The 14599-nt window shown below is 34.8% G+C and overlaps 1 protein-coding gene and 1 long non-coding RNA gene across 2 annotated transcripts in view; one reads left to right on the forward strand and one right to left on the reverse strand.

The window, feature by feature from the left end:
- The window catches only part of LOC140756853 (uncharacterized), a 194748-nt gene that overhangs the window by 58730 nt on the left and 121419 nt on the right, over positions 1–14599 (reverse strand). The gene's annotated exons all lie outside the window — the stretch shown is intronic.
- The window catches only part of ACC (acetyl-CoA carboxylase), a 109051-nt gene that overhangs the window by 10584 nt on the left and 83868 nt on the right, over positions 1–14599 (forward strand). The window contains exons 2-3 of the mRNA XM_073092384.1: positions 1204–1304; positions 2110–2279. Of these exons, the coding sequence (XP_072948485.1) occupies positions 1204–1304; positions 2110–2279 (271 nt within the window). The remainder of the gene's footprint in view (positions 1–1203; positions 1305–2109; positions 2280–14599) is intronic.

The raw sequence follows: 14599 nt of genomic DNA on the forward strand, positions 1-14599 counted from the left end.
GACATTTTTTCGATCTTTGGTAAGAAAACATTTGATAGATCAATTATTGGTAACGGGCGGTGTTGAATATATTTCTCACATATAGCGACATCTATTGACAACTTCATAAAATTACAAAACAATTTTTAGCATAGCAAATATTTTTATGAGCTTAATATAAATAATTTTATTTGTAAATATCGGTTCTAATAGATGGAATTCTTCCATACTCAGAAATTCCAGGTGCGAGAAATTCCAGATAGCGTGGCATTTAATGGATTCTCATAATGAAATTCCTACCGATTGGAATTTATTCTCGTGGGCATTCGTTCGCGCTTGGAATGTTTCGACGTCATTGGGACCCTTTGCTCTCTATTAAAAGCTATTAAATATATTTATTATATAGTAATTGTTACAATAATAACAGAAAAACTCTCACAGCCCCACAGTAGAGTCCCCTGTGAAGTGGGTACCATGGATACTTTCAGTCATACATAGACGAATTCACAAAAACACAGACATAGAATAGAAATCTAAATTCATTATTTTGATATCTGTCTGGCCGGGAATCGAACCTGGAACCCTATGCGGGTCAGACTGGTTTCTTGACCTCTCCGTCACACGGGTTGCAAAAAATATTGTATGCTTAAAATTTAAAAATGGAATTGTCAATACGTTATCGTTTTATTGAGAGCGCCTGCTATTTTATAATAGCAACTTCATGAACCATATGATTGCTTGTATGTTTTTTAATCGTTCTACAAGACTTATTGCTGGGATATTTTGTTCAGGCGTTAGACATGTGCAACCTTGTTAAATATCATTGCTGAAAAAATACGAAGCTATAAGTTAAAAGTTAGATAATATAATAGGTACAATAATTGTATTATGATTAGTCCTTAGTTATTTATTTAAATTTTATCAAATGCTGCTGCTCATAATATTTCGTACCAGGCGCGATCGTAGCCCAAATTTATTTTAGAAGAATGTTGGTTAATTTGGAACACTTTCTAACGCGTTTAAATTTGAAATTATGATATTAATAATTAAAATTATTTTTATTCCGTTGCTTAGACAATTTTAAAAGGATTTTAGTCTTATTTTTATTCGTAAATTATCTTTTTTATGAAGGCACTTTAATTGTACGATTTTTGACATTGATCACAAATATATTTGCATTTTCCAAAGAATACTTCAAAAGACAATTCTTCTCTTTCCTTCTAGAAGAGATGTCGGAGCAGGAGCCGGAGCAAGCCCGCTGTTCTTCCAGCGAGAGCGACAACTTCGAGAAGATCGACTCTGATGAGGTCCAACGGGAATCCAACGTAAGTAGAATCATAGAAGATATTTATTCTAATAGGAGAATAGGAAGCTTATAGAAGCAGTGATAGCCTAGTGGTTAAGAAACTTGACCTCTCGATCGAGGGGTCCGAGGTTCAAATCCCAACCTCTGATTTTTCAAAATTATGTGCGTATTGGACATTAATTATCACTTGCTCACCTGAGATTTATATAAAAAAATCTCTAAGGTATGTGAAGACTAACAATACGCACTTGGCCAGCGCGTTGGACTATGGCCTAATCCTTTTCAGAGGAGACCCGTGCCCAGCAGTGGGATGATAATAGTTTGATGATGAAGCTTAGGAGTTTCACACACCAGTGATATCGTAGTCATTAAAACTCAACCTGTCAATCGGTTGTAGATCAAATCCCAAATATGCACGCATTTTTCAAATTGACACATAAAAAATAAGTATCCCTTGACATAACGGTGACAGGAATTGTTTTTTTTTGTAGTAGCAGAATTAAACGATGTTGCAATCCACCTGGTAAGTGATGGTAAGTGGTTACTGCCGTATGGACATCTTTAATCAACCTTAGATAAGTTTAAACTCCTACCCGAGGTCGGCCTCAGATAGGTTACTAGTACATAAGGATTAAGTCCAACACCTCGGACGTATGTCTCCCTTACCACACCCTTCAAACCATAACACAGCAGCGCTTAACACTGCTGTTATTAGACATAAATAGGTGTGATGGTGGTGCCTGGTAGAGTCGAACCACAAAGCCTTCTAGCACCTTTAAACCTATATTACATTATAGTTTTATAAAACTACTATAATTTTCCAGAATGAAAACCCCCATTTCACAGTGGGGGAGGAGCCCGCCAGTCCCTCTCCTGACGACGAACCCGCGCACGAGGGTCGGGATTCATTCCCGAATGCACCACCACCGAACATACGGCGCGTTCTCACCCCGGCACAGCAACTAGCGTTAGCGGAGAAGAGGAGCAAGCTTAGGTAAGATAAACGCTTTCAACACTCACAGCCCCACACTAGGATTTCCTGTGTCGTGGGTGCCATGGACACACACATAGACAAATACACAAACACCCAGACCCAGAAACATAAATCTAAATTCATCATTTAGATATCTGTCTGGCCGGGGATCGAACCCGGGGACCCTTTGCGCGTCAGACTGGTATGGTGACCGCTACGCCACGCGGGTCGTCAAAAAATTAGAAGCTTAAGACTTATGTGGTCATCTTAGTCCTAGGTAATGGGATCGGCTTCAGGTAGAACCTGTTATATATGGTTGGTTACAGATGTCCATACAGTGTCTTACCATCAGGTGGACTGCTCGATTCCACAGTCTAATATAAGAATAGAAGATAAGAGCCACGTCTCAGTGGTAACCAGACCGGCCTGGAGCGCAAATATTCCGGATCATGATGTCATGTGAATATTTGTCTGACCGGGGATCGAATCCGAAACCCATATTTAAATGATAGTCAGATAGATAGATAAATCCGTATTTAGAGATCCATCCATTTGAGATTGTGTCCATGGCACTCCTATGGAACTGTGAATGTGGAAAGGAAGAAAAAATGCGTTTTCTATATAGCAAGCGAATATAGCGAAAAAAGGCAATTTTGTCTCACATATGATGATAATACGTCTAACACGAACTAATAATAATTATATTCGTCATAAGTATAATGAAAATCATCAAAATACTATTACAAAAATAGATTTTTGATTACTTTGTAATTAAATACCGTACATAATATTAAGGCCGTGCTCCATAGAGTTTACAAATCTAACAGGTACACAAGTTGGACCAAATTATGATTTTCGTTCTTTCAAACTAAGATTTGACATTTGACAGTTTAGTTTTATTATTATTTGTTTTTATTTATCCGCCAATGGATAGTAAGTATACTTACATAAAAATCGTGTCAAATAAGATTATCTATGTATCTAAGCTATTTAAGTTTGTTAGAAGAAGAAAAATAACTTTCTTAAAAGGTTTTTTTATAAGATTGAAATAGCAACCGAGCATGCAGTACATGTGTATTCTTAGTATGTTTTTTTTACGTGGATGGAGTCGACAGTTGGTCCTCGATACTAAGTTCTTCCATACTCATCTACGTGCAGCGCCTCTTGTGGATCGTTTAGGAACTAGAATTTCTCATTGTAATCTAATGGAGAGGGGTTTGTTTCATATGCAAGTCACTCGGATAACGATCCGAGTCAGTCTGTTTTGTAATTAATATTATATGAGACATCGTTAGGTTTGACTTGAATACGTGAATAACAAATGCTTGGTCTTTTCGAAATAGGTCACAAGCCCAAAGCTTCTGTCTTGACTCTTATCATGCGTTAACAGGAGAAGTCAACTAACAAATGCTAAATTTTACAAATAATGTTCGTTCTGAAATTTGAATCTGTCTTATTTTAAACGTAGTTTGGGCACTATGGTCATAACAAGCATGAAGTATATTCTACTTCATGAAAAGTATTTCCTATATTTTTATGCTATGTACTATAGACAAGGATTACCAAGAAATGACGTAATAGAGGTACATGACAGCTGATGTTCATACTGATTTGTATTTAATTTAACTTTGTAGATAAATCGCAATTAAATATTCCCAAGGCGCCTGAAAAACAATATTTTTAAAACACAAGAAATACATCAGAGTTAGTAGCTTTTTCTGCAAACCTCGCGACATTTTCAAACGCCCTATAAAAATTTCTACTTCAATAATAATCTATGAATTTATCTGATATTATTATTTATTTTTCATTTTATTTTCCTTTTTTATATGCATTCAAGCCCCTTGTGTGATTTCGGCTTTAGTCTATGACTGTAGTAGGTAGCTGCCAGAAATGGCGGCAAATCATCTCGCTAGTTCGCGCCAAGCGCCCGCGAATCAAACACGTATCTCGTTGTATGAAAATACATCGGAAATTAATTTAAAACCCAAAAAACGTTCCAAAAAAGACAAATAAACAGTTGTAATGTATATCTGTTTAAAACAATAGTGTTTCGTTAAAACTGTGTTTTAAAAGTGTGTAATTGACCCAATATTTTGGTGGGAGTTGTGTTTACTTTTTTGTTTGGATATCCAAACAGTGATGTGCGATTGATTAGCTAAGTAAATATCGATATTTTTATCGATATTTCCGGGTATTTATTTACGAATTATTTATCATACTCGTATTTCGTTTAATCTGTTGACGTTTTAGATTTATTTGCCATATCTGATAAACACTATCATATTATTTTAGAGTTTATATGCCACTGCCAATAATTCATTGACTTAGGCCATACTCTCATTAATATTAACAATAATATTTTAAATAAGAAGTTTGTAAAAGCGAATTATTAATTCATAATACACATAGACATAGAAGTAATTGCTGTTCACAAAATATACCTACTAACTTCACCGCAAAATAGTATATGATTTTGGTATAAAGACTTTTTTATTCAACCGAGAGGTTTAAATAGTATTAATTACGTATATATAGACTTCTTGTATTGATTAAGCTTCTAATTAAATAACATTTTCACGGCATACATGTTAATCCTTTGAATATAAATATTCTGTGTAATGTCAACTTCTGATAGCGTCATTATTGCCTCCCATTGACGTCAGTGCTTAAGGGAATAAATATAGAGAATGGTCACAGTCTTCCATTTATCTTTTGCGGTCACCAAACACAGAAGCGGTGACCATTTCCAGTAATTTCAAAGCATTAAAAAGATCTATAACCAATATAAAGTCAAATTTATCTAACCTAAAAGTTAACTGGTTCGAACTCCGTCGTTAAATTCCTACAAAGATAATAAAACTGCTGTTTCAAAAATTAACATACATATCACACGCATGAGGAAAATGAAAAAAGCTGCTATGGTAATTTTAGGAAGGTCGTCCGGATATTTCAAAATTAATCTTCGGGTTTTGACTTTAATTTTCAAAATTTATAACATTATAAAATTATTAGATTAATATAATTCAAATAGGAATTTACAGATTAGTTAAGCTGAGTACGGTTTTCCATTAATTTTCATTAAGTAATATATATTTGCTCAATCCTAAAATCTATATTTATAAACAAGTAATTAATTAAAAATCAAAAAACCCGACTGCACTATAAAAGCTAAAGTAGAATTTCCAAAAATGGTGAAATAGGCGTTTTATTATTTTTATCCAGAAAGCCAAATACATACAAAGTTTCATAGTAGGTATCTGCTTCAAAAGCAAAAGACGTTCAAACAATATTATCCTATTTTATCCTCGTAGTGCTCATTTACGCTATATAAACAACCTATGAGTAAAATTCCAGCACTCTAAAGTTCAGCGGTTTCCCTTTGCGTCGATCTTTATCACAGCAACACTACTCATTTAGTCAGACAGTCATCTCGATGAGTGATATATACGTATATATGTATATATTGTATATATTATATTATGTATGTGTAATCTCTTTTAAGTTCCTTTATTTTGATATCCTACTCGATAAGTTTGGTTAACTTTTTTTAAAACGTGTTTCGCAAAAACGATCCACCATTTACGCTCCATAAAATATATAACTTCAGTAATTCAAAGTTCCGGTCATTATTTTACCTCGTAATGGGTAGAATTTCATTATTTTTATCCAACAAGCCAAATACAAAATTTCATAGTGTTTGCTTCAAATCAGTTTAAATGAACTTTTAACCCTTATTTTACCTTCTACAGGGTTAATTTTTCGGATGGGGATAAATGGGTGTGCCCTTATTCCTATCCAGAAAGCCAAATGCTAAATTTTGTAGCAGTTGCTTCGAAATTCAAGGTTTTCAAAAAAACTGTTTTCCCCTATTTTACCCTCTTAGGGGTAGAATTTCCAAAAGGCCTTTCTTAGTACTTATTTACGCTATATAGCAAACCTTTGTGCAAAATTGCAAAACTCTAAGTTGAGCGGTTTTGGCTGTACTTTGATTTCTAAAAAATGAAAAAGTAATTTAGTTAGTCAGTCAGTCAGTCACCTTGCTGTTTTATATATATACAAATATGTTTTTATAATCTTCGTTTTATTTCCTTTCATTTGATACCTTATTCGATAGGTTCGGTTTTTTTTTAAATGTGTTACTATTTCGCGCAAAAATCACCCATGTTATTTATTTTTTTCTAACACCTATCTAAGGACACTCGGGTCATTGAGACGTATATAATGACACCTTAACTGTCGAAATTCATCCAGCCGTTTGTTAGATCGAATCAAATAAAGAAAGACAAACATACAAGATACGCGCGAAAAACATAACCCTTCCTTGGCAGTCGGGTAAAAATATCTTCCGTATGTTTTTGTTCGCACAACTTTAAAAGAATCGACGTGATAACTTAACTTCTTTACATAGCGTTGTATTTTTATATATGTGTTTTTATATACATTTTGTCCCAAAAGTCTCACGAGAACGTAACCCTTAGTAGGTATGGAATTGGAAATCTGGAGGCACGGCAGTGCCTCCGCCAAGTCGAGCCAAAGCCAAAAAAAGCGGCACGGCCGTAGCATTCTTTTCTCGAAGCAATTCGGCCCATTTTCGACCTCCTGTTAATACTTTTATTTACTTTTTGAATAATTTTGTAATATGTACTTAGAGAAGCACAGGCTCTTACGGGGTGATCAATCATATTTAGGGTTGATTACAGTTGTCATGGACAGTAGTGGATCATTAGCTAGTGCAAACTGTTTAGTCTAATACGAAATTTAAGTAGCAAAGAAAGATGCAGATCTTTCTTTTCTTCTTAATTTCATAAAATAACGAACACACTCAATGTTACTTATCTTCATTAAAAGCATTTAAGAAATGTAAGGGAAGGTTACTCATTGACCTTTTACCTTAAATACATTACGGAATACTTAATTATCTCAGAAATGTCAGTGTGATCAATAGGTCGTGAGTGTCGTAAAGTTGATCGATTTGGGCATAGTGACATTTTTAAGGCAATGGAGTAGCAAACTAGTGTGAAATCTACTTTATCTTCCAGATGTTGGTGATTTAAGCCCATCATCTGACGCCATTCTAAACTAAACTATATACATTATACACATAAATAAAAAAAACCTTTATAGAAATAGTAACTAACATTAAATATAATAGGCTTCATCCAAATTGTTGTCCTTCGGAAGAGTTCCCAAAACACTGGCGACATTACCCCGCTGAATAGCTAAGCTAATTCTCTGCCCGAGAAAAGCGCCCTTTGGTCTGACATCAACTTCGCAAATTTAAATAAATACGCATATAAATTAGTTATAATAATTGTTATTACAACTATTGCTTCTATTTTTAGTAATAATTGTTATATAAACCAGAAATCCGACTCGTTAAAATATTTTCGTCACCTCACTAATTAGGCGAATCCAACGACACCTCAAGCACAGTATAAAAATCTAACAGTATTGAAACTCGGCCCTGTCCTATAATTATATACCTACAGGCACAGTATATTTCTACTGTGCCTCAAGTTAATATGACAGTTTTATTTAGTTAATCAAGTTACTATTTGCTTACAATGCACCCGCTTAATTAATACAAATCATTTTATTTCTCAGGGAATCGACAACGTCATTATACGTCTTTTTTAACCGACTTCAAAAAGGAGGAGGTTATCAATTCGGCCGGTATCTTTTTTTTTTTTTTTTTTTTTTTTTATGTATGTACAGCAATTACTCCGCCGTTAGTGGACCGATTTTAATAATTCTTTTTTTATTGTGTAGAGACGAGCTGCGAATTGGTCCCATTTAAATATGGTTAGGATCCATCGATTGGTTCTGGAGAAAAAGAGGGGAACTCCTCCACCCAAATATAACAGCCATAACTTCGCCATTTATGAACCTATTTTAATGCCTTTCATTTCGTGTGTGGACAATTGCTACAAGTTGGTCCCATTTAAATATGATGAGGATCAGAGTGGGTTCTGGAGACAAAATATGTAACTCCTCAACCGATGGGTATAATTGAGTTTTGTTTGAAGATATTTGGTGTAGGTTCTAATGAAATTGAAAAACCAGTTTATCTTTGACTATTTAACACGTTCCCAGCGGCACAGATTTTTCTGTACTTTCCATTACTGCGTTACGAGTTGTTTTAAACCTCGTCCTATACCCGACATTGTGGCGGCACGAGGCGTATTAAATCCCACCGCCCGAAGGAGACTAAAATCCTTTTTTTGGCGCCAAATAAGACAAAATGGACGGCTTTTGTCTTGAATATTATTAACAATGAGTTGATTAACCTAGATCTGCCACCGCCCTTGGTCAAATTAGTTAGTTTAGATTCTATGGGTAAAATAAAATGTGGGGTCTAATGCACCTCGGACCGCACTGAAAAATGGCAGGTTTCGATATAATTTAGTGATGGGAAAATAAATATCGATTTTATTTTATTGTTTTTATTTATCAACGTTATGGACAGAATGAATACAAAAGGGGAAAAGTTATGGATGTTTTTCATTGAAACATTTCAGACAATAAGGTTTTTTGCAAACAGTGCATTCCGTGAGATTTTTTTTTTGGTTTTTTTGTCTGCCTCACGACATGTCAAGAATGTGCGGAGTTTTTCGTAGCATCCGACACATCTCTTCTTCTTTGGACCCTTATCGAGATGATGTGCTTTCTTTGCAGTGGATTCTGAAAAGTAGGAGCGAGTAGATTAGGGTAAAGAGTAATCGGAATACTCGGTAACGATTTTGCCTACGTTTCCTATATCAATAATGTAGCTACTTAACTTTTGTTTGAACCATAACAGGAAACGTAATTATCTATAATGTAATTTCTTACTATACGGATATACGCCTAGCCTGCCAAGTCTCACTACTGGACTTTCACCTAGACAGAGTATATTTGTGACTTACCTGTTTTTGAAATATCTTCCTGTATTCTGATTTTGGCTCAGATTTTTCAACCGGTTTTTCTTCATCTTCCACCATGATCAACTTTTTTCGGCAACGTTTCGACATGATAATTTTCAACACAAAGACAGCGGTCCTACTTCGTCGCGTGCGCAGCCTCGACTGCGTTGCACAACACTAACCACGTGAAGCTAGCGTGGGGTGCGGTACGAGGTGCGTGGGGAAACGAGGCGTTCGCAACCTCGTTCCGCACTGTGTTTGCATTATTATTTGTTCAGTGCGGCACGAGGTCTAACAAACCCGACATTAGGTTGGTGTACCATAGAACTAGGAATCAGTATCACATCACAAACATATAGTTATCACTCTCCTACACTGAACCAGACGGAAGTTATGCCTCTCGCACCACAGAGAAGTTAAAGTTTTTTCTTACCGCTATAACGGCCAGACATGGACGAGGTGTTTTAAGCCGCGTTCCGCAGCTAACGTGTTAAGGGTCTGATAATGTGGCTCGGAGTCAAAATATGTAACTCCTCAACCGATGGGAATAATTGAGTTGTGTTTGAAGATATTTGGTGTACGTTCTAATAAAATTACAAAGCCAGTTCATCATTGACTATTTAAGGGTCTGATAATGTGGCTCGGAGTCAAAATATGTAACTCCTCAACCTATGGGAATAATTGAGTTGTGTTTGAAGATATTTGGTGTAGGTTCTAATGAAATTACAAAGCCAGTTCATCATTGACTATTTAAGGGTCTGCTAATGTGGCTCGGAGTCAAAATATGTAACTCCTCAACCGATGGGAATAATTGAGTTGTGTTTGAAGATATTTGCTGTAGGTTCTAATGAAATTGCGAAGCCAGTTTATCATTGACTATTTGAGGATCTGATAATATGGCTCGGAGACAAAATATGTAACTCCTCAACCGATGGGAATAATTGAGTTGTGTTTGAAGATATTTGCTGTAGGTTCTAATGAAATTGAAAAACCAGTTTATCTTTGACTATTTAAGGGTCTGATAATGTGGCTCGGAGTCAAAATATGTAACTCCTCAACCGATGGGAATAATTGAGTTGTGTTTGAAGAATGTTGCTGTAGGTTCTAATGAAATTGCGAAGCCAGTTTATCATTGACTATTTGAGGATCTGATAATGTGGCTCGGAGACAAAATATGTAACTGCTCAACCGATGGGAATAATTGAGTTGTGTTTGAAGATATTTGGTGTAGGTTCTAATGAAATTGCAAAGCCAGTTCATCATTTACTATTTAGTTAGGTTAGGTTGGAACATATAAGACAATATAAAACTAAGCGAGCAGGGCGCGGTAGCGCCCTGCGAGCGGGCGGTTCCAATCAATGTAAATTCAGACCTTACTTTCATTCATGATCACGTTTATACAATTTTATATTGTATTAATGTAAAAGTTAGTATGTCATCACTAAAAAGGGTGAAAAAAAATTTTTAACAAAAAATACAACCGACTTCTATGTCACTACAAAGTAAAAAATAATTCAAATAAATGTTGGTTTAGTACATATTTCTGAAGTCGGCGCTCAAGATATTTCGTTGGATAACGATGTAAACAGCGTGTCTAATATGAGCGCCGACTTCAGAAATATGTACTAAACCAACATTTATTTGAATTATTTTTTACTTTGTAGTGACATAGAAGTCGGTTGTATTTTTTGTTAAAAATTTTTTATACGCTTTAAATATAAACTTATCTTGCAACTAAGTAAATCTAATCAAATCTTGTTATCAATATTATTCTTCTAGTCACTAGCATATTTTTCTATAATATACATTATTTAATATACCTTTTTTCCCAAAGTCCAGAAACGTTTTTTGGGGTTACGTAGCTAATTGTAAAATCCAAGGGCACCGGATTGTAATGTTGTATTGTATATGTAATATACTTTTTGTTGTAATCATATTCCTAGTAATAAGCACCTGTAGTTTTTGTTAATGACTTTAAAAATACATGAGCCGAACACCGAATAGGTATAGAATTTCAGTTTTCGATGTCTGTTAAAAATCGATTTTACGCAAGTCATCGAAACAATAATTATATTTATGCATAACATAAACAGTGATGTAACTCGAGTAATACTTAGTTTACACTAATCATTTAATACTAGATACTATACTAAGAATAGTATCCATGGTTTTTGTATAAGGGAATGGAATATAACCTGGGGTAGGGGTCCGCTTCCCCCTATTAGCATAGGTTAGATAAAACTATTAAAATAGGTGTGTTTTTTCATCAACCCATTCCCCTGTCAGGGTAATCATGCTTCTTCACTATCTTGTGACCCCTCAGCCCCTTATCAAAGCTAAAAGTATGCCCCTGCTCTACATCATTGCATATGGTGGTTAAAAATGCATATAGTTTCCGAATTTTATCTATATACTGCTCATAATCTGTCACATATGAATTGACGAACGATATACGAACTTAAGGTTCCGTTTTCCGACCACCAAAACAGCAAAAACCTGATAAAAAGTGATAAATTTTCCGGTCTCTAGGTCAATGCTGACTACATCATTCGAAATACCGTAAAATGTGTCGTGCGTAGGGATGCATGTGAAATTATCGATATAAATATCGATATTTGAATCGAATAATTCGATGCACTAAATTTGCATGACTGATTTTTTCGTTTATTTAGTCCTATTCTGTTAGAAAATAAATTATTAAAATATATTTTATTTATCGATGTCGATTTTCAATCATTTAACGAATTCAAAAAAGAAGCTAATTTAAGTTAAAAAAAATCGACACACAATTATGTAATGTTTATATAAAAAAACGTGAATTCATTCTTAAATTATGCTTAATGCTATTTATTATTAATACTGCAATATTTTTATCATTATTATGATAGATAATTATCGTAACAATGATCATGAAAATTCCAAACAACTATGTACACACAGTTTAATAGTTTTATATAACTGTTATTGACGACGAATCAAGATCGATATTTTTATGTGGATATTATCGAGCTTTCGATATATCGTTACATCCCTAGATATGGGGATTTAAGTACCTATTATAAAATTAAATTTTTTTTACCAAAGTTATTGTTTGTCAGCCTTCAAATGTCGGTAGCTTTTTTAAAATGTAGGCACTCGTTCTACGAAATTAATGGTCTTTTTTCATATTGAAGGGATTTGAATGCAGACGTTCGCTTAATTTCATCTGTTAATACTTAAATATAATTTTAATTGTACCAGAACTCGACCACTGCTACTGAAAATCCTGTTTCTAGTTTACCACACCCTTCAAACAAGAACACAGCAGCGCTACACTACTGTTGAAGCAGAAATAGACGTTAATGATTTTGTGGCATTTCATTGTGGTAAAATTTAAAACCACCGCCACACCCATTTACCGATTTAAAGTGTGCTAAAGTGTCTCTACACTTATACCAAGCATTCCATAGGCTTCAAGGATAGCAACCCATCTGTGGCCGACTTTATTTACGATTTCAATCCTGTTTATGGTTGATACGGCAGTTACTTACCATCAGATCTTTATATATATATATTTATATGTGCGTGTGTATGTCACTGAACTCCTCCTAAACGACTGGACTGATTTTGATGAAATGTATTGTGTGTGTTCAAGGGGACTTGAGAATGGTTTAGATTCACAATTTAGTCCGTGGGAAAAGATTTTTTAAATTAATTTTTAATTCGTAAGTAGTTGTTGATTTTGGAATATTTCACATTGGATTCGTAAGACTTCGCTACCATCGCAGTTTCAAATATTCTATCTATTTTTCAAACCCGTAAGTGATAAGGGTTGTTCACCCTTAACATTTTTTTTATTTATATGGCAACACAACGTTTGCCGGGTCAGCTAGTATACTATATTTTTTTTTATAATATAAGAGTAGCAGACGAGCGTGCAGTCCTTCTGTGATCAACCCCAGATAAGATTCCTACCTAAGGTCGGCCACAGATGCGCCGCTACCTAAAGCCTAAGCTGAAAGTTTGCCTCCCTTACCACACCCTTTAAACTAGAATAGGTACGTATAGTTTTATATATATACACTAACTGACCCGGCAAAAATAAAAAATGGTAAGGGTGAACAACCCTTATCACTTAGGGGTATGAAAAATAGATAGTAGCCGATTCTCAGACCTACTGAATATGCATATAAAATTTGGTGAATATCGGTAAAGCTGTTTCGGAGGAGTACGGTTACTAACATTGACACGAGAATTTTATATATAAGATTTATTTACAAATCTTTATTCATGTCCCTATATTAAATAGTTCTTACGTATTCCATGATCGTCAAAAGTAATTTGGTAATCCACTGACCTAGATAGGTATATATGGCGTGACATCGTAGAACGGATAGATTAAAATACCAAGTGCGTGACATACCACGCACAAGGGTTCTGTAGTCGAGTAAATTTGGCAAGAAATATAATGGATTTCATGGTATTTTTCCAAAACAGAAATGATTTATGAAAATGCTGCCAAGTGCGTGTATGGTATGCTATATCACGCACAGAAGGATTCCGTAGTCGAATGAAATTCGCCAAAAAAATAGATTGTATTGCATAGTATTTTTCCAAAACAGAGAGGATTGATGAAAATACCGCCAAGTGCGAGACATACCACGTGCAGAAGAGTTCCGTAGTTGAATAAATTCTGTGAAAAATATATTTTATATCACGGCGTGCGTAAATTGACGTTTTACGCACGCTTCGCGTGCGCAAAACCCCCATTTCCGACCCCGTAATATAAAATTTTATACAACACGCGGACGAAAAATGTTTTTCTGACTCGTGTGATTGCAGTCCTCGCCTGCGGCTCGGCCTGCAAACTCACACTTGTCAGAAAAAAATTTTTCGTCCTCGTATTGTAATGTACTATTATTTTATACCATTTCTCAAGCATAAAGATTTCATAAAGATTGTTTATATTTCATAGCAACTCAAAGATGTAGTCTTTGACTTGTTTAAAATTATTTCGTGTTTACATTGCGTTTATTGAAGAGCCAAGTTACCAAAATATAAGAGTTATTGAATGTTTAGTCATGAAATAATTCGAAATTTTGAATTTCATATTTATTTTAATCAGTGGGCAAATTCATAATTAGTATGTAACCAAAAATATAGTTACCATTTAATTTTCTTATTTTTTTCCTTCATCGTTAAAGCAAACGATAATTAAGTTCTTATAACTTCGGACAATCAAGTATGTGCCTAGAATTCGAACCCTGGGCCAACAGCGTCACAAACCAAATCCCAATCCACTAAGTTATTTGCTACAATTTGATCACGCTTAAACTATTATAGTCCGTGTAAAACTGCTAGTCCGCTTTGAATATAGAAATGAATCGCGTCGCCATAGCAAATTGTATGACTACACCTGCTCGCAACAACTTCAGAGCGGATTAGCAGTTTGACGTG

The sequence above is a fragment of the Epargyreus clarus genome, unplaced genomic scaffold, assembly GCF_041222505.1.
Source record: "Epargyreus clarus isolate Ecla_fem2 unplaced genomic scaffold, WU_Ecla_fem_2.2 ptg000036l, whole genome shotgun sequence".
NCBI lineage: Eukaryota > Metazoa > Arthropoda > Insecta > Lepidoptera > Hesperiidae > Epargyreus > Epargyreus clarus.